The sequence below is a fragment of the Epinephelus fuscoguttatus genome, linkage group LG3 (genome assembly GCF_011397635.1).
Source record: "Epinephelus fuscoguttatus linkage group LG3, E.fuscoguttatus.final_Chr_v1".
NCBI classification, from domain to species: Eukaryota; Metazoa; Chordata; class Actinopteri; order Perciformes; family Serranidae; genus Epinephelus; species Epinephelus fuscoguttatus.
In genome coordinates, this window is record NC_064754.1 from 1,042,723 (window position 1) to 1,062,341 (window position 19,619).

The 19,619-nt window shown below is 44.6% G+C and overlaps 1 protein-coding gene across 3 annotated transcripts; it reads right to left on the minus strand.

Annotated features, from left to right (window-relative positions):
* Positions 1-176: 176 nt before the first annotated feature.
* On the minus strand, positions 177-18,510 carry LOC125886129 (protein NLRC3-like). 3 transcript variants are annotated; one of them, XM_049572099.1, is made up of 9 exons: positions 18,423-18,510; positions 15,917-16,018; positions 15,486-15,564; positions 15,171-15,399; positions 10,571-12,350; positions 9,979-10,152; positions 5,081-5,254; positions 4,925-4,971; positions 177-2,129 (listed from the first exon to the last, which is right to left on the minus strand). In XM_049572099.1, the coding sequence occupies exons 2-9, from the start codon at positions 15,961-15,963 to the stop codon at positions 1,573-1,575; spliced, it is 3,087 nt and encodes a 1,028-aa protein (XP_049428056.1). In that variant the 5' UTR covers positions 15,964-16,018; positions 18,423-18,510; the 3' UTR covers positions 177-1,572. The 3 variants fall into 3 exon arrangements, with proteins under 3 accessions (XP_049428056.1, XP_049428055.1, XP_049428057.1); XM_049572098.1 differs by having other exon boundaries at positions 18,412-18,505; XM_049572100.1 differs by lacking the exon at positions 15,917-16,018 and having other exon boundaries at positions 18,412-18,504.
* Between the last annotated feature and the right edge of the window lie 1,109 nt (positions 18,511-19,619).

Below are 19,619 nucleotides of genomic sequence, written 5' to 3' on the forward strand. Positions count from 1 at the left end.
ATTGAATTATCAATAAAAATACCTTGTTGAAAAAAACCCACTCACTCTGATTGGTTACTGGTGTTGAGCAGCTGGAGGCGTGTCTGGAGGCGTCTGTGTTCTTGCCTTTTACTTTTTGAACTTGTCTCATTCAGACTCTGATTCAAACACAGCCAGGTTTAAAATAAAACTGAAGCCACTGTGCAGAGTTTTTATTTTTCATTATATCACCTTTTAAATTACTTAGATGGCAAAAGGTTTGCTTGCAGTAAAATTAAGTGGCACGAGTTATAAAAACAAGATTTAAAATACAGAAATAACTCTGAAAGTTCAGGTGAAGTGGATATTAGGCTTCAGCAGTCTGAGACAAATCACATGGGGAACAAGACAGAGTGATTTTAGTACAAAGTTTCCTCAGTGTGTTAAATGACTGAACTTTGGAAGATACTCATTTTATTTGTCTGACTCTGACTGCTGTTTCTTTTTCACACAGAAAGACCAAATACTGTGCTTCAGCAGAAATGGTGTTCGCTTCAGTTCGGTTCACATTAGAACAGCTATGTCTCCATTTCCACAGTAAAAGTTGTGGATGGTACCAACAGAAGCGTTCCTTAGCGTCCCCATGTTTGGTCCCCCCTCTGTTGGGGTACCTAGCACACAGATCTGGTACTAAAAGGTGGAGCTAGAAACCCTGCAGTCTGATTGGTCAGTAGAGGACGCTCACTCTGGTTTTATGTAACCTCTGTTCATACATCAGTAAACTACAACTATAAAATGAAAGAGAAAAAATCACTTCATTCACTGGGCCGACTGCCGGCAACTTTTAAGGTGGAACGTTAACTTGTAATGTTACTCAATGCATGAGTTGATGACGTGAATCCATCAGCACACCTTAAATTTCACTCTGACAGCTCTGAGCACAACATACAATTCAGTGTGACTAGATCTTTAAATGTTTATAAAATGCACCTACATCACTGTCCGGTCCGGAGTTATAGTAATTCATGATGGACAGAAAACATGATGATGTCACAGTGAAGCTGACCTTTGACCTTTTGGATATAAAATGTTTAGATATTAGTGTGAAATTTTGTCACATGAATTCTTGAGTTGTGGCCAAAAATGTTCTGTGATGTTCTGATGTTTGACCACAAGTGGACGTTTGTGCCAAATTTGAGGAAATTCCCTCAAGGCCTTCTTGAGATTCCAAGTTCACAAGAATGAGATGAACGCAAGGTCACAACAACCTTGGCCTTTGACCACTAATTTTTCATCAGTTCATGCTTTAGTCCAAGTGGATGTTTGTGCCAAATTTGGGGAGAGGTGTCCTTGTGATACTGCCTTCCCAAGGATGAGACAACAACCTGAAAACATAACGCCTCCTCAGCTTTCGCTGGCACAGAGGCATAAAAATATAGTGTCCTCATGGCTGTATGCAAACATGAACAGCTTTATTTTTGCTATACAACAGTAGCATAAAAATATATATATATATATATATGTATATGTATGTATTCTGTGCGCATGATTGTTTCCTGTCTCTGTCCCAGAAGACGGATCCCTCCTCTGTTACACAGGAGGAGACTCCACCTCCTACAGTGAACAAAAACACACAGAGGAATCGTCCCAGTCGACTCCAAAGCCACAGCCGGGATACAGAGGCTCAGTGAAGGTGGTGTTGATGGTGTGGAGGTGGATCAATGTGCCAGAAGAGACTTTGTAGAAGGACAGAGTGCCAGCAGGACAGTCCACATACACTGCTACTCTACCAGAGAGACAGGGGGAGGGGGGGGGGCGTGGCGTACGAAGGTCTGTTCTTTTACTGTTGTAAGTGACAGCGTAATCACAAAACAGAGAGCACCTCAGACTCCAGGAGTGATCGTTCCCTCCAAACCAGCAGTCTGAATTTAACCCTTTCTTCCGGATTCTTCTGTAACTCACTGATACGTACGCAACTCCTCTCCACTCCACCTCCCAGTAACAGCGACCAGTCAGACCAGTTCTGCACAGCAGCTGAGCCCAGTGCTCGAATCTCTCTGGATGATCAGGATAAGGCTGCTTCTCCGTCACCAGTGTCACCGTCCTGTTGTTGTCGGACAGTTTGAGGTGTGTGTTTACTGTGTTCATGTCCACTGTGAGTTCACAGGCATCTGATGGAGAGAACAAGACACAAAGCAGCAGCAGTTCATCATCTCACACACCTGACGGGTTTATTTGTTGCTTTATTAGCAAACTTCACAATGACTCATCTTATTGGATCTTTCAAACTGAGAAACTGAATGCAGACACACAAGCTGCTGGTTCAAACTACAGTGAACAAAGATTTGATATAAAATAGGGCCGGGCGATGTGACGACGATATAGCGATATATTTTCAAGCAAAATATAAATTTAGAAACCATTTATATCAATATAGGGTCAAGTTGTGTTACATGACGCATACCAGCATGCATCTCTCTGCACAGCTCCGCCCACTCACTCACTCACAAGTTCTCCATCAACACTTTTTAGAGCCCCAGCCTGACATGCACCTCCCCAGAAATAAAGCCTCCACACACTGTGTGTGATTTATCCTGGCTGAAATATGAGCAGAGGAAATCTCTGCTAATAATGTTAGCATGTTGTATTTGTTTGGAAAACGTGCTTAGTATAAGTATGTTTTTTCAGTGAATGTTGTGAGCTGTAATGGAGCCAAATTATGTAACGTTACCTTTGTTAAATGTTGCTGTTGTCCCTGGTTTTATGTGAGAAGAGAAAAAGATTGCTAACCGCTAAGCTAATTTATATAATGTAAAATGCCATAGGCTTGTGCTAATAACGTTAGCATGTTGTATTTGTGGGGAAAATGTGTCCAGATAAAGTGTGTGTTTAGTGTGTGTTTTGAATCAACCAAACTTTACAGCACTACACAGAAATCCCGCCGCTGACGAGTGTTCTGGAGGTGTAACTGTCGTGCAGCTGTATATTTTCAAACAGTCTTTGACAGTAGGTGTTTCTGTGGTGATGTGGAGAATTCAAGGATGAGGCCGATCACGGAGTTCTTTCTTAATGCACGTTCATTACGAGCTCAGATCAACATGGCTACATGCAGAAGCTTATGCGATGGAGTGAACAGAGAGAGACACAGTATATATACTAGGATGGTAGCACGTGTGCTCTTACCTAAATGGTGCTTTGCCCAATTTAACTTCGCCTTGGTCCAACTAAAATGAGTCTAACTTGTCCCTCTAGCTCTTCTGAGGCCATGACAGATGTCATGTATCCACTGGTCAGTGAAGATGTAAAAATACATACTAACAGTCTTTGTATTTTATTTTGATCACAGTCTGTTTTAATAAAACTGCTTGTGACATTTAAAATGTGGCTTTGACTTACAACTTGAGATCGTGTATCGCCAGTCAGCCTGTAAACACCGAGGTATGATTTTTTGTCCTATCGCCCAGCACTAATGTAATGTACTTTTGTTTTTGCTCCCATTTTTCACAGGTTTAAGATTTCAGACTTTTTAATGCGTTAAAAAGATTCATTTTACTCGAATTTCTGTCACAAACTTGTTCATTTCTGTGTCAGTGAGCACTTCTCCTTTTCCAAGACAATCCATGCACCTGGCAGATGTGGCTGACTGAGCAGCGTCAGTACCACACAGGTGTGTGTTGGGATGGTCACAATAAAAGGACACTGTGAAATGTGACATTTGATGACATCACAGTGACACAGACGGAGCGTGTTGCTGACTGCAGGAACGTCCGGCAGAGCCGTTTCCTGTGACCTGAATGTTCATTTTACTTCCATAAGACGTCTACAATGTTGTTTCTGTGAATTTGGCAGTACATCCAACCGACCTCACAACCGCAGACCACATGTAACCACACCTGCTCAGGACCTCCAGCGTCTCCACCTGCAAGATCATCTGAGAGCAGCCACCCAAACAGGTGATGCCAGAATCGGTTCGCACAACTGAAAAATGTATGTACAAATGGTCACAAACCGTTTCAGGGAAGAACATCTGCACACTCCTCATCCTCACCAGGGTCCTGACCTGACAGCAGCTCATCGTAGTACCTGACTGTAGTGGGCAGGTCCTCACCTTCGATGGCACCTGGCACTCTGAGTGTGCATGGTGTCGTGTAGGCGAGCAGGGTTATGATACGGTCTGACATAAACTACAGACAACAAACTTTGGTATATTTTACTGATGAGCAGTTTGAATGCAAAGAGACGCTGTGACGAGATCCTGAGAGCCATCATCATCATGCCATCTATCTGCCACCATGACCTCATGTTGCAGCATGATGATGATGCACGGCCCCGTGTTGCAGGAAGGTGAAAACATGTAGTTGCTGCACGACCTGCAGACTCACCAAACGTCACCCACTGAGCGTGTTTGGGATGCTCTGGATCGGCATGGATGACAGTGTGTTCCCCTTCCTGCTGATATCCTGCAGCTTCACGCAGCCGCTGTAGAGGAGCGGGCCAACAATCAACATCCTGATCAACTCTGTGAAGGAGACGTGTCGCACTGCAGGAGGCAAATAGTGTCACACCAGATCAAACTGATTCTTTGAGGCATCTGTGATCAAAGAATTCATTTCTGCAACGCTCGTCATGTGAAATCCTACTAAATGTCTTTTTAAAGATCATACGTTGCGTTTCACAGTGTCCTTTTATAGTGACCATCACAACACACACCTGTGTAGTACTGATGCTGCTCAATCAACCACACCTGTCAGGTGCATGGATTGTCTTGGAAAAGGAGAATTGCTCACTTTAACAGATTTGTGACCAAAGTTCGAGAGGAAAATATCCACTGAGTGCATAAAACAGTCTTCTACTTAAGTCTGTTAAAAAATGGGAGCAAAAACAAAAGTGTTGTGTTTAAATTTTTGTTTAGTGAACTTGAAGATGTGCTGCCGTGCTTCATGAATCAAAGTGAACACACACTCACACTTCCTCAGACCAGGTTTCAGCCACTGCTCTCCACAATGTTCCAACCTGGAGGAGTCAGAATGAACCTTCAGAGGCTTCTTCATATTGATCATGATGAGTTACTAAAGCCAAAGAGACGGCCTCAAAGTATTTAGCTCTCGTTGTCTGCTCGTACCTGAGAGTCTCCAGTCTCCAGTGTGGATCCTTCAGTCCATCCATCAGCAGCTTCACTCCTGAGTCTCCTGGATGGTTGTAGCTCAGGTCCAGCTCTCTCAGATGGGAGGGGTTGGATCTCAGAGCTGAGGCCAGAGAGGTACAGCCTTCCTCTGGGATCAGACAGCCTGACAGCCTGGAGACACACACACACACACACACACATATATAATTTCATTTATTTTAATCTATAATCATTGATAATAATATATAATATATATTTATTACAGCACCTTTTATACATGAAATGCAGCGAAAAATGTTTTACAATACAGACATTAAAAGCACTGAGTGCTGCACATGAAAATAGACATAATGAACATCAAACAGAAAAACAAGGCCATCCAATATGAAAGGACATTTAAAACTGTTTAAAATGTGGATTAATTCAGAGTTGTAAAACTATAAATCATAACACCAAATAAGATTTTAAAAGACTTGCAGCAGCCTGAAGCACAAACAGAAAGTAAAAGCGTAAAAAGAAAGAGTGTTAGAGGAGAGTCAGAGCGAGTTAAACGCTAAAGTAAACAGATGAAAATATTCAGCAAGCAGCTTCTCTGATGCCATTAGTTAGTTAGTGATGTAGCTCAGTCCCAGCCCATGTAGGGCTTTGTATACAAGGGGGAGGAGCTTAAATCCAACTGTAAATGTAACAGAAGTCAGAGCAGAGCAGCTCAGACTGACTGAAACTAGCAAGACAAAAGCCTCAAATGTTGTGGCCTAAATTCTGCCAGAGCAAAGAAAGAGCCTAAAAATAGACCAAAGTCTTCTTGAAGGACAGAAGGCATGTTTACATAGAAAACTGGAGCAGATGGGGAACACCACATACAGCTGTGGGGTGGGTAGATTTGGGACGTTGGCCAAAGAACAGAAGGAACCATCAGTTCAGTCCAGGTCCAGGAGGCAACAGGAAATCAAAAGACTTGTTAAGAAAGAGGACAGCTGAGAAAACAGGGAAGGAAGGAGCAGAATGTCTGACAAAGCTACATAAGAAGACAGAACAGGTGAGGACAGGCTTTTACAGAGACCCTGACAAGTTCATCAAACACCTCTTCATCAAGATGATTCTTAGATTAAAGCCTTGTTGAGTCCGGTTCAGTTTGTTACACATTAGAGAGGTTATTTTTCTGTCCATTGCCTAAAGATTTGGATGGTTGTCTCACCCCTTTGTTGAGGTAGCTGGCGTACCAATCTGATATTAAAAGGTGGGGCTGGAATCAATGTAGACCATCGATTGGTCAATACAGAATCGTCACACTTGCTTGACAAGAACCTAATGCAGAAACCCGCCATTTTAAATATCCCATCAGCTGCAATGATAAATGGACTTGAATTTGTATTGCATCCTTCTAATTTTTCGACCACTAATGGTGCCTTTACACTACATGCCTCATTCAGCCATTTTCTCACATTCATATACTGGTGGCCGAGGCTACCATAGCAGGTGCCACCTGCTACTCAGTTAAACTTTCACATGGTACAAACATCAGGAGGAATTTGGAGTTCAGTATCTTTGTCTTCGACATATGGACTGGAGGAACCAGGAATCAAACTGCTGATCTGCTGATCAATTTGTGGACTATCTGGTCTACCTCTCGAGCCACAAGCAGCCAGAAACATGTCTGTACAGGTTACATACAAGTTCTAGGGTACTTTACCACAATGCGGTTTATGGGGACTTCAGGAGCACCTGAGGACCTAATCCAACAACCAGAGGCATGAGTCAATCACCGTACAGGGTCTCCTACATAGAACAAGGTGGAAAACAGCCCCAATGCCATTGCATACAGACATTATAAAAACAGTCCTGGTGTCATGAAATGCTAATGGAATCTAATAAATGTGGCATGGGGAAAAGGAATCAAGTCTAATGCATGGGGACAGGCGGCAGGTGCAACAAATTTGTCTGCACATCAGTACAGACAGTAGGGATAAGATCATCTGGCACCAGATACAAACTCCCCAGAAGAAAAAGAGAGACTCCATGTGGTTTTGTTAGCTCTTCCCAATGCCTTTGAATCAGTGCCTCACAAGACTGTGTGGACACCTTCCAACTTCCTCCAGGTCCCAGAGGTCATCGTAAGACTGGCCAAAGCTTACTTCAAGAATCTCCAGTTCTGCATCACAGCACAAGACAACACCACTGCCTGACAGCTCCTTGAGATAGCCTGAAGACTGGGTAACTGTTTCCTCCAGTCAGAACGTACATGGATAACATGACCAAAATAAAAACAACAAAAGCATGAACAGGCCTGCAGGGAAACATCAGATGGGCCCATGATGCAATGGAGATCAAACCCAGCAAATGCTGCAGTATTTGCATCAACAATTGGCCAACACCAAAGGTGCTGGTGGTGCCTATTGAAAGCTTTGCACTTTGGAACAACACAGATGCCAAAGACAGCAGGTGGAAGAATTCAGGCAGAATACAATTTGTGGCCTTAAGCAAATCAACAACACTGCTCTCCAAAGGAAGCCAAAGCTTTGCTGATTTCATTTCAAACTGCTGCCCCAACTCATGTGGTCAGTTACCATCTGTGAGGTCTTTCTGTCTCATGCCAACCAGCTGCAGACTCTATTGAATTCACAAATGAGGAGGTAGTTTGGGCTACAGAGATGCTCCAGCAGTGTAGGGCTTTCTAGATATGGAGCCCTCTCACTGCCAAATATCTGGCCTGGTGGAAGAGTACAAATGTGGCAAAGCAAAGCTAGACACAGACGACTAAGACAATCTCAGGACTCAAGCCATAGCAATACTGGACACAACATCCACCTCCAGCAAGGCAGAGGGAGCTTTGGCCTGGAAGCAGTGAAACCTACCTGGCAAAAGGCTACCGCAATGAATGCCGGCAGCTGATGGTGGAGGAGGTCCGCCACTAAAGGGAACCAGCCAGATATGCTAAAGCCATATCCTCAACCAAGCAAGGCCACTGGATACGGGCGTATGGTGCGCCATGACTGGCTCTGGGTCAGCTGGGAAAGGCTTGAGACGGAGCAGGCTCACGGCTTATGTGTTTGCCACTTTCTTTTTCATTTTAACCCACACCATGATCTTTTCCTGACCCTAACCAAGTGGTTTTTGTGCCTAAACCTAACCAGACCTTAACCACAGGGCATCATGATGATTTCGGAACAACGGGACTTCGGAACAATGGGTTTAATATGGTCGGAACAATGGGCTGTCGGACCAATGGGCAGACCCGTTTTATTTGTGAATAGAAGATTACAGGTTAGGGTAGTACGACGCAGTTTTTCTGAGTGAAGTGGTGAGCGAGTGGAGTGGGATAAAATTTATGATGGAGCGGAGCGGAGCGAAGAATGCGCATAACCAAGCGGAGCGGACGAGCGGCGCAAAGTGACAGGTCTGTGAGCGAGGAGCGGAAATTTTCACCCACTCCGCTCACATGCTCCGATAGGAAGACAATCAAAACACTCGCCAATGCTGCGGAAAGGAGTAGTCACTGGCTGTGGCTGAAAAAAGGGATACTGTCTGAATTGTCAAGTAAACATCTACACACACCCAGGCCAAAGAAATAATGATCATCCCCCCCTCACCTCAGTACCCCATCATCATTGACAAACAGTGGAAACAGTGGACAGTTTTAAATACCTGGGCATAACTCTACACAATAAACTCAGTTTTGATCAGCACACCAGAGACATACAAAAAAGGAGCCAACAAAGACTGTCAGCTATCCGAAAACTCAAAGGACTCTATGTCGCCCTGCATCCACTGCTACTTCTGTACCAAAGCATCATTCAACCAATCTGTCTGTACTGTTCCACATGTTTCTTCACCATGCTTTCTTTCACCAATCAGACCAAACTGACACGCATCACAAACACTGCTTCCAAAATCATTGGTCTTCCCACACCCAACCTCACAGAGTTAAATAACAGGGCTATTACACGCTTTGCAAAATCAATAGAACGGGACACCACACACCCACTCAACCAGTACCTCATCCCATCACCCTCAGGGCGCAGGTACCGAACTTTCAAATTCAGGAAAGCTCGACTCGGGAAGAGCCAGATCCCAGCAGCCGTAGCTGCACTGAACAAAAGATCTCGTTGACTAAAAGTGTCCACCCCTGTAAATGACCATGTAGTGTTTCTGTGATGTTTTGTGATATCCGTGATTGATCTCTGTAAATGTACAGTTAGTGGAAACGAATTTCCCTCTGGGATGAATAAAGTAAGTCTAGTCTAGTCTAGGTCTGATCAGCCTGCGGTCAACCTGCCTTCTGTCTTGGAAGAAAATGCTGAAATACCCAGAGATGCTGAGAAACACAGCTGAAGATGTGTCTCAATGGTAGCAACATCATCTCATGGTCACTCAAGTCAGTCGACAGGAAGTGTAACATCAAGTCAAACAAATCACTGGAGCTAAATGTTGCATTATTTATTTTGAAAACAGCTGCCTGCTGCTGCTGCTGAAAAGACACTGATGAGAATGGTGAGACTCAATCAGAAACTAAAGCTGTGGGTTATAAGAACAAAATGAGCTGAAAGACGTTTCAACGATCCCTACAGATGAGCCATAGTTCAAGGTCATGTGATATTTCTTTGTTGGTTGGTCAGTTTGAGCAACACCTTCCATACTACACACGACCATTTTGTGGTTTGATAGAGCAGCTTTAGTGATTGCTGACTGTATCCTCTGCTGCAAAATCATACTAAATTATGAAATTACTTCTCAAACAGTCAGTCCCAGAAAATATCTCTGCAAAATTGGAACGAGAGTGTTTTTGAGTATAATCTTACATCCTACAGTTAAGTACATTACATACACATCAACCTGACGAACGTCAACTCAAACATCACGTAACATTTAAATAGTTTAGGAGGATGAATCTTTACCTGAGAGTTTCCAGTTGACAGTGAGGACTTTTCAGTCCAGCAGAGAGCAGCTTCGCTCCTGAATCCTGCAGGTTGTTGTTACTCAGGTCCAGCTCTCTGAGACGAGAGGACGGGGAGCTGAGGACTGAGGACAGAGCTTCACAGCTTCTCTGGGACAGGTTACAGCCATTCAGCCTGAAGGAGAGTTAGTTAGAAAGACAAACACTGTTTCTGATTCTGTCGTCGACGATGTAAAACACATCACATTTTCATGATTACATTCATTGAGTCGATGAATCAAAAATTAAAGAATAAGGATCTCAGGAGACCAGACGACTGTTGGGATGTTTGTCGTCTCTTCTTGTGTATATTACTGGGATATAACCATCACATTTCAGATTCAACTAACTTAATAACTTGATCTGTTTTATTTCATAGCTGCATTAATTTGTGAAGGTACAATGGACCTGATTAGACATAAAGATTTTTCAATTAATAATCTGATGAATTTGTTGACCAACTCCTGCGGCTATCAGTTGACTACCACGTTTACAGCTGGAAACAGCCCTACACATGATATACAGTCAGTATCTGCAGTTATCTGAGTACTTACAGAGCTTTGTTGGAGGCTTTGACCACTGGCAGCAGCCCTAGAAGAGCGTCCTCTGAGGCAGAATATTTCTTCAGGTCAAACACGTCCAGATCTTTTTCTGAGGAGAATAAGACGAAGCACAGAGCTTTGCACTGAACAGGGGACAGTTCAGCTGTGGAGTGACATCCCATTGCCATGTGGAAATAGATCTCTGACACAAGAGAACGATCATTCAGTTCATTCAGACATTGGAACAGACTGATGCTTTTCTCTGTAGACAGATCCTCACTGATCTTCTTCTTGATGTACTTGATTGTTTTGTGATTGGTTTGTGAGCTTCTTTTCTTTTTCCATAGGAGGGTCTGATTGGTCTCCAGTGAGAGACCCAGGAGGAAGCGGAGGAACAGGTCCAGGTGTCCATTTGGACTCTGTAAGGCCTTGTCCACAGCACTCTGGTAGAAACGTGTTGATTTTCCTCCGAACATTTCAGACCACCAGGATACTGGTTTTTCTTCTGCCATCAGATTGACTCCAGAGTTGATGAAGGTCAGATGGACATGAAGAGCAGCCAGAAACTCCTGAACACTCAGATGGACGAAGCAGAACACCTTGTCCTGGTACAGTCCTCTCTCCTCTTTAAAGATCTGTGTGAACACTCCTGAGTACACTGAGGCTGCTCTGATATCGATGCCACACTCTGTCAGGTCTGATTCATAGAAGATCACGTTGCCTTTCTGCAGCTGATCAAAAGCCAGTTTTCCCAGAGACTCAATCATCTTCCTGCTCTCTGGACTCCAGTGATGATCTGTCTCAGCTCCTCCATCATACTTGATGTTCTTCACTTTGGTCTGAACCACCAGGAAGTGGATGTACATCTCAGTCAGGGTCTTGGGCAGCCGTCTTCTCTTTCTAACCTTCATCACATCGTCCAGAACTGTAGCAGTGATCCAGCAGAAGACTGGGATGTGGCACATGATGTGGAGGCTTCGTGATGTCTTGATGTGGGAGATGATTCTGCTGGCCTGCTCCTCATCTCTGAATCTCTTCCTGAAGTACTCCTCCTTCTGTGGGTCAGTGAACCCTCTGACCTCTGTCACCATGTCAACACAGTCAGGAGGGATCTGATTGGCTGCTGCAGGTCGTGTGGTTATCCAGAGGCGAGCAGAGGGAAGCAGTTTCCCCCTGATGAGGTTTGTCAGCAGCACATCCACTGAGGTGGACTCTGTAACATCAGTCAGGATCTCATTGTTGTGGAAGTCCAGAGGAAGTCGACACTCATCCAGACCGTCAAAGATGAACACAACCTGGAACTCTTCAAACCTGCAGATTCCTGCTTCTTTGGTTTCAGTAAAGAAGTGATGAACAAGTTCCACCAAGCTGTACTTTTTCCATTTCAGCACATTCAGCTCTCTGAAAGTGAATGGAAATGTGAACTGTATGTCCTGGTTGGCTTTGTCTTCAGCCCAGTCCAGAGTGAACTTCTGTGTTAAGACTGTTTTCCCAATGCCAGCCACTCCCTTTGTCATCACTGTTCTGATTGGTTCATCTCTTCCAGGTGAGGCTTTAAAGATGTCTTCTTGTCTGATGGTTGTTTCTGGTCTGTATGGTTTCCTGGATGCTGTTTCAATCTGTCTGACCTCATGTTCATCACTGACCTCTGTGGTCCCTCCCTCTGTGATGTAGAGCTCTGTGCAGATCTGATTGGTCGGGTTTCCTGCTTTAGCGATGCCCTCAAACACACAATGGAACTTCTTCTGCAGGTTGGACTTGAGCTGACGCTGACAAACTGCAGCAGGAGTTCCTGAAGGAAACACAACAAGTCAGTGAGAAGATATCAGTGTTAGTATGAGAATGTTGTACAACCGCAATTCCAAAAAAGATTCAAGAAGTTTACTGTCATGTGCATGGTAAAAACAGTCTCCCTTCACACAAACAATAACATTTAAATATAAGTTGAGTGGAGCCACAGTGGGTGCCATAAAATGTTGGGACGCTGTGTAAAGCATAAATAAAAACAGAATCAAATGATGTGCAAATTCTTTTTGACCATTAGTTAACTGAATCCACTCCAAAGATATTTAATGTTCAAAATGATGAACTTTATTGTTCTTGTAAATCGACACTCATTCTGAATTTGATGCTGCAGCAGGTTCTAGTAAAGTTTGAACAGGAACAAGTTGTTGAATGCTCAAAACAGCTGTTTGGGACATTCAGCAGGTAGACAGGTGAACTGTTAACAGATTAAAGTATCATGACTGGGTACAAAGGGCATCATCAAAAGGCTCAGTCGTGTGAAAAAAAATGTGTAGGCAAACAGTCCAACATTTTAAGAACGTTTCTCAACTCACGGCTAAAAAGAATTAGTGGATTTCACATCTACGATCCATAATATCATCAAAAGATTCAGAGAAAAGAAATCTCTGCACAAAAAGGACAAAGCTGAAAACCAACACTGAATGTCCGTGACCTTTGACCCTCACACTGCTCTGCATTACAAACCAACATGATGGGCTCCGGAACACTTTGGAAACCACTGTCAGTAAACACATCGCTGTATCAACCAATGACAGTTCAGACTCTACCAGGCTCCGCCCACTTCTCTGAGCCCGACCTCATCTGAGACGGACTCTGACCAGCCAATGGACGTCCAGACTGTTACCAGCGTCTGTGATGGATGGAGGTGCATCATGGGTAACTTCCTGTCTGTGATGGGTGGAGGTGCATCATGGGTAACTTCCTGTCTGTGATGGGTGGAGGTGCATCATGGGTAACTTCCTGTCTGTGATGGATGGAGGTGCATCATGGGTAACTTCCTGTCTGTGATGGATGGAGGTGCATCATGGGTAACTTCCTGTCTGTGATGGATGGAGAGGTGCATCATGGGTAACTTCCTGTCGGTGATGGGTGGAGGTGCATCATAGATAACTTCCTGTCTGTGATGGGTGGAGGTGCATCATGGGTAACTACCTGTCTGTGATGGATGGAGGTGCATCATAGATAACTTCCTGTCTGTGATGGATGGAGGTGCATCATGGGTAACTACCTGTCTGTGATGGATGGAGGTGCATCATGGGTAACTTCCTGTCTGTGATGGATGGAGGTGCATCATGGGTAACTACCTGTCTGTGATGGATGGAGGTGCATCATAGATAACTTCCTGTCTGTGATGGATGGAGGTGCATCATGGGTAACTTCCTGTCTGTGATGGGTGGAGGTGCATCATGGGTAACTTCCTGTCTGTGATGGGTGGAGGTGCATCATGGGTAACTTCCTGTCTGTGATGGGTGGAGGTGCATCATGGGTAACTTCCTGTCTGTGATGGGTGGAGGTGCATCATGGGTAACTTCCTGTCTGTGATGGGTGGAGGTGCATCATGGGTAACTTCCTGTCTGTGATGGATGGAGAGGTGCATCATGGATAACTTCCTGTCTGTGATGGGTGGAGGTGCATCATGGGTAACTTCCTGTCTGTGATGGGTGGAGGTGCATCATGGGTAACTTCCTGTCTGTGATGGATGGAGAGGTGCATCATGGATAACTTCCTGTCTGTGATGGGTGGAGGTGCATCATGGGTAACTTCCTGTCTGTGATGGGTGGAGGTGCATCATGGGTAACTTCCTGTCTGTGATGGATGGAGAGGTGCATCATGGGTAACTTCCTGTCGGTGATGGGTGGAGGTGCATCACGGGTAACTTCCTGTCGGTGATGGGTGGAGGTGCATCACGGGTAACTTCCTGTCGGTGATGGGTGGAGGTGCATCACGGGTAACTTCCTGTCGGTGATGGGTGGAGGTGCATCACGGGTAACTTCCTGTCTCTGATGGGTGGAGGTGCATCATGGGTAACTACCTGTCTGTGATGGATGGAGGTGCATCATGGGTAACTTCCTGTCTGTGATGGGTGGAGGTGCATCACGGGTAACTTCCTGTCTCTGATGGGTGGAGGTGCATCATGGGTAACTACCTGTCTGTGATGGATGGAGGTGCATCATGGGTAACTTCCTGTCTGTGATGGGTGGAGGTGCATCATGGGTAACTTCCTGTCTGTGATGGGTGGAGGTGCATCATGGGTAACTTCCTGTCTGTGATGGGTGGAGGTGCATCATGGGTAACTTCCTGTCTGTGAAGGCTCCATGAATGCTGAAAGCTACATCCAGGTTTTGGAGCAACATACGCTGCCATCCGGACGCCGTCTCTTTCAGGGACGTCCCGTCTTCTTCCAGCGAGACAATGAGACACACTGTGACATGTGGTCCAACAGCGTGTCTCCGTAGGGACAGAGTGCAGGTACCAGACTGACCTGCCTGCAGTCCACACCTGTCTCCCACTGAACACGTGTGGGACATGATGAAGCGTCGACTCTGGAGAGGTGCATCATGGGACTGTTGAGACACTGAAGTCAGATGAACTTCAACAGTTGGTGATGATGTCACACAGTGACAGGAAACAGGCTCCTGTCACAGCTTTATTTTTACAGAGAACAATAAAGTTGATCAGTTTGAACATTAAATATCTGATTTTTAACTGTATTTACTTGAAAATAGGTCAAACATGTTTTTACTGATATTTTACTCAGCGTCCAAACTTTTTGGGACTTGGGGTCGTATGTGAGAAATCCTCTTACTGCTCTGCAGACGGTCGGCCAGCTCCTCCTGCTTCATTCTCCTCAGGAAGTGCAGTGTGATCTTCAGAAATGCCTCTCTGCTGCTCCTCATCTGCTCTTCCTCTTCATCATCCACCACCTCGTCATCCTCCTTCTGTCTCCCTGAGAACTCAAAGTAATCTGGACTCAGAACCTTCTGGAACTTCTTCAGCTCGTCCTCCACTAAGGTGTCGATGTTTTCCCTGAGACGCTGAAAAAAGGAAGAAAACACCATTTTAAACTTTTTCTGTCTTCGTGTGGAGCTGAAGTTAAAGTCGCTGCTGGGCGTTTACACACCTCAAATATGGAGCTCATGTCTGTCTGCTGGACAGACTGACCCCCGCCTCCGGGAACCTCTGAGCTTTGCTGCTGAACTCTGTGGATAACAACAGAGGGTGTGACATGGCAAAATATTAATGGACACAAACAGAAACATGATTTTGGTGACATTTTAAGGTTGACGGTTGATTTTAACAGTTGCCACTGAGAGACAATTTGAAAAACTGGCGACTTATTTTTGGCCTTTGGTTTCTAGAAGTGGCGGCAGGAGCTGGCACGCCCACTGACGGGCTGATGAACGCCGCCATTCACAAGATTAATGCCGCTGACTGGGAGATCCTTCTAAAACTTTCAACTGCGACCAGCTCCAGCTGTTCCACTTTTCATATTTTGACACGACAAATGACACGTTTATCAGTTTGCACGGCTGCTTTCTGTTGTTGACTCACTGAGTCTCTGAAGGAAGCTGTCCTTTAAACCGTGAAGGTGGATCCATGGACACACAGCTGGGCTCAGGTCCAGGAGAGTCTGGTCTCTGCCGCTGATCTGGGCTTCAACACACACACACACACACACACACACTGTCAGAGCTCACACGTTCATCATCACACCTGACATTTGCCGCCAGTTTCAGACACAGTCTCGTCCACTTCCTCTCTTTCCTGACACTATTTGCATTGTCGCTGTCGCTGCATTCTTGAGCTGAACGCCGCCTCAAGTCCAGTTCAGACCAACAATCGGCGAGGAGATGAAACCGTTTTATAACGTTACAGAACAAAGTGTTAGCGGTGTGAACTGGCCGGTCTGAGCTCAACTCAAGCCGGCTGATGGTGTCACGTGACACTCAGCTGGTCCTGAGTCCAACAAACCCTCGGACTTTCATCCGGGAGCATGCTGTTCACTTCCTGTTTGAACGCAGAGCCAAACCATGAGGATTTTTTCTAAATTTAACCACGTGCTGTTGTTGGCGTCACGGCGTTGGTTGCAGCATCTAAGAACATAAACCACAGATGCAGGATGAAACCTCGCATGTGATATGAAGTTATTTGTTTTGATCTGAATGTGGATCAGAGTGTTTCTGTCTGTTGTAAAGGAGTGGAGCGTGTGGACTGTTGTTACAGTGAAGACACCAAAACAAGAACCAGAATCTTTCGGCCCGACCTTCAAAACTAAACTCGAACTGAACTGCGGCGCACAAAGAACGTTTTCCATGACAAACCTGTGGCTCACAGTGACTCAGAGCTGACTGAGCAGCTGTGGTTAGAACATGTTGGCGCTGCAGATCAGCTGATGTAGTTCTGCTGTCAGTCCACTAGATGGAGCTCATTACCCGCAGCATCTCCACAGAGCTGAGGCGCAGATCAGAGCAGCAGCACACTAAACTGCACTGCTCCTCTATTCTCATCTTTACGGTAACCAACGCCCTTGTTGCCATGACTATCTCAAAAACAAACAAACAAACAAACAAACAGCTGTAAAAATAAACAAGCTTTCACACTGACTGTTAACAGCACACAGACACCAAGTATTTCTTTACTACATATATTATAAATATATAAAAAATAGTAATAACTCTTACTGTAGCGTAATAAGTTCAATCGTAATAAAACAAACAGAATTCAGACGAACTGTTTTTTCAGCTGATTGAAAACTCGATTAGCTCAAACAGACGATGACGGTTTCCTGTGGGAACAGAATGCACAGTCAGTAAAGGTGATAAATCACTGTATATCTGATCCCAGTACTCAGCAACATGTTTAAAATCTAAATAATATTGTATCGAGTTTTGTTTATGGGAAGAAACATTATTTTTAACAGATTAATTTATATGGAATAAATCTGATTTATAAAATATTTTGATCTGCTTCCTCTTTTTTTTTAACCTCTGAACTCGTCCTGTGTCAGAAAAAAGCCTCAATTCACAACTTCCAGCTGTTAAAAAATGTGTTCAAAGCCTCTCAAATCTAAAACAGTTGGTGCTGAGAACATCTCTGCTGACATGATCATCTGTGCTTTGCAATGTGTTCTCTGTGAGAATGTTGGACCTTTAAAGATTTGTGTCACGTCAGATCTCTACCAGAACATATTTTAAAAGGAGACGCACGTTGTCGCTCCTCGAGGAGGCATTCAGTGTGTTCACTCTGGTGTCACTGACACGTTACATACTGCACACAGGCCCAAACATTAACTGAAGAGATGTCAGAGCAGGGGGGTCGCCCATGGGCCGGCGCCTCCAGCAATTGGGGCTTCAGTGTCTTGCTCAGGGGCCCCTCGGCAGCGACCGGTCCACGCTCCAGACTTGAACCGACGACCCTCCAACTGAACTACTGCTGAGAATTAAGTCAGGTATAAAAGGAGTGAGCTACGTCACAGGGACCCCCGTCTCACTTCCTGGTTTCCAGAAAGGGGTGGATGCTGCTCAGGTGTTGGACACATTTATATTTGATGAGTCATTGATAACATTTCTATCAGCTGTGTCTCAACCACAACAAGCCGACTCTACGACATCGAACCCAACAAAGATTTGGTTTCAAAGTGGTCAGTGTGAAGAGAACTGGAAGCCAACTGCTGTGAAATGATTAAACATCAAACTCTGCGTCAGCTCCGTCAGACCTCCATCATCAAGAGCACAGTGTGGGAGCTGCTGCTTCACAGCTGGACAGCCTGCAGTCAGAGCAGCTGCGCCTCCACTCTCATCTTTACGGTAACCACCGCCCTCGCGTCAGCCTGACTCAACTGAACCAACTCACTGCAGCTGTTAATTTAAACATTAAATTAAATTGATTAAATTACTCTCAGTTCTCCTGGTTGTTGTTACAAATCTGTGACGCTGAGTTTCACTGTAACTCCAGAGTACCGATTGCTTAACCATCGCTGACATCGAATAAAAGTGACGACATTTCCAAATTAAAGAACCAATGAGAGCAGAGAGTTACCTCCTCACCTGGAGCTCACCTGACTCGTCACCACGTCCACACACTTGTTACTCCACGTTAAACACCGGGAGCTCTGACGGTTCTGCACTGTGTCCGTCAACTTCCGGTTGCCACCGAGAGCGATCGGGTTCCTTTCAAAATAAAACACTACAGTTCAGACAGGAAATACCAGAATAAAAGCCGCTGATGAAGCTGCACTGGAACATAAACCTGACACTCATTGGTCAGTGAACAAACCATGACGGAGTCATTTACAAAGAACAATGATGATGTCACACATGTTTACGAATCTGTTTTATTTTATGTTGAAAGACTTCTATCTACATTCAGATATTACACAGGAAGACTTTGACATTAATGTCCGTGTTTCTGGTGGATCAGATCAGATCAAAATTATAAAGCAGGTTTAAAACCTCCCAGAGTGACCACAGCACTGTGCAGTAAAATAAAATAAGTAAAAACACAGAACTTAGTAACAAAATGTGACAGAGATATTGTGACAAACCCAAAAACACGAACAAATTAGTGAAAAAGAAGTGAGAAAATAAAGTTTCTGTTTGTGCCTGAGTGTGTAATTCAGGCCTGGTTGTGTGTATATGACAACAGAGTAAGAAAGTTGAATTTTCCCTTGAGGGATCATCTTCTTCTTCAAGCTTTGGGGCGACAACTGCGAAGAGGAATTTATACTTTTGCGAGGACTCAACGCCGTACCCTACGCTGTAGCCTGACGTGCACCTCCCCATAAATGTGACTGCACAGTGTCACAGTGACGCAGACCTCCTGTCTGTCTCTGTGAGCTGAAACCATTTCCCTCAGTGGAAACAAAGCTTTGATTTACTTTAATTTCACAGATAAGAAACAATAAATTGTGAAGACAATAAAGCCTCCACACACTGTGATTCATCACTGCAGCTCAGAATAACATGAGACACCTGTGTGATGAGAACGAGGATAAAAACACATCATATTTCATGAGTCAAATAATCCACACACTGTTAATCAGCTCTCCTTATTATCAATGACACGTTTGGCTCAGACGCACGTCGTCACTCATCAACTACTCTTCCAGCCTTTACTTGAGAAACAGTCTGGTGTTACTTTGAAGTGTTTTATGTGACACATTCAGAGGAGTTTCATCATCATCATCATCATCATCACCACACTAAATAAATAAGATACTCTATACTAATGTCACACACAGCTCAGTGACACCTGC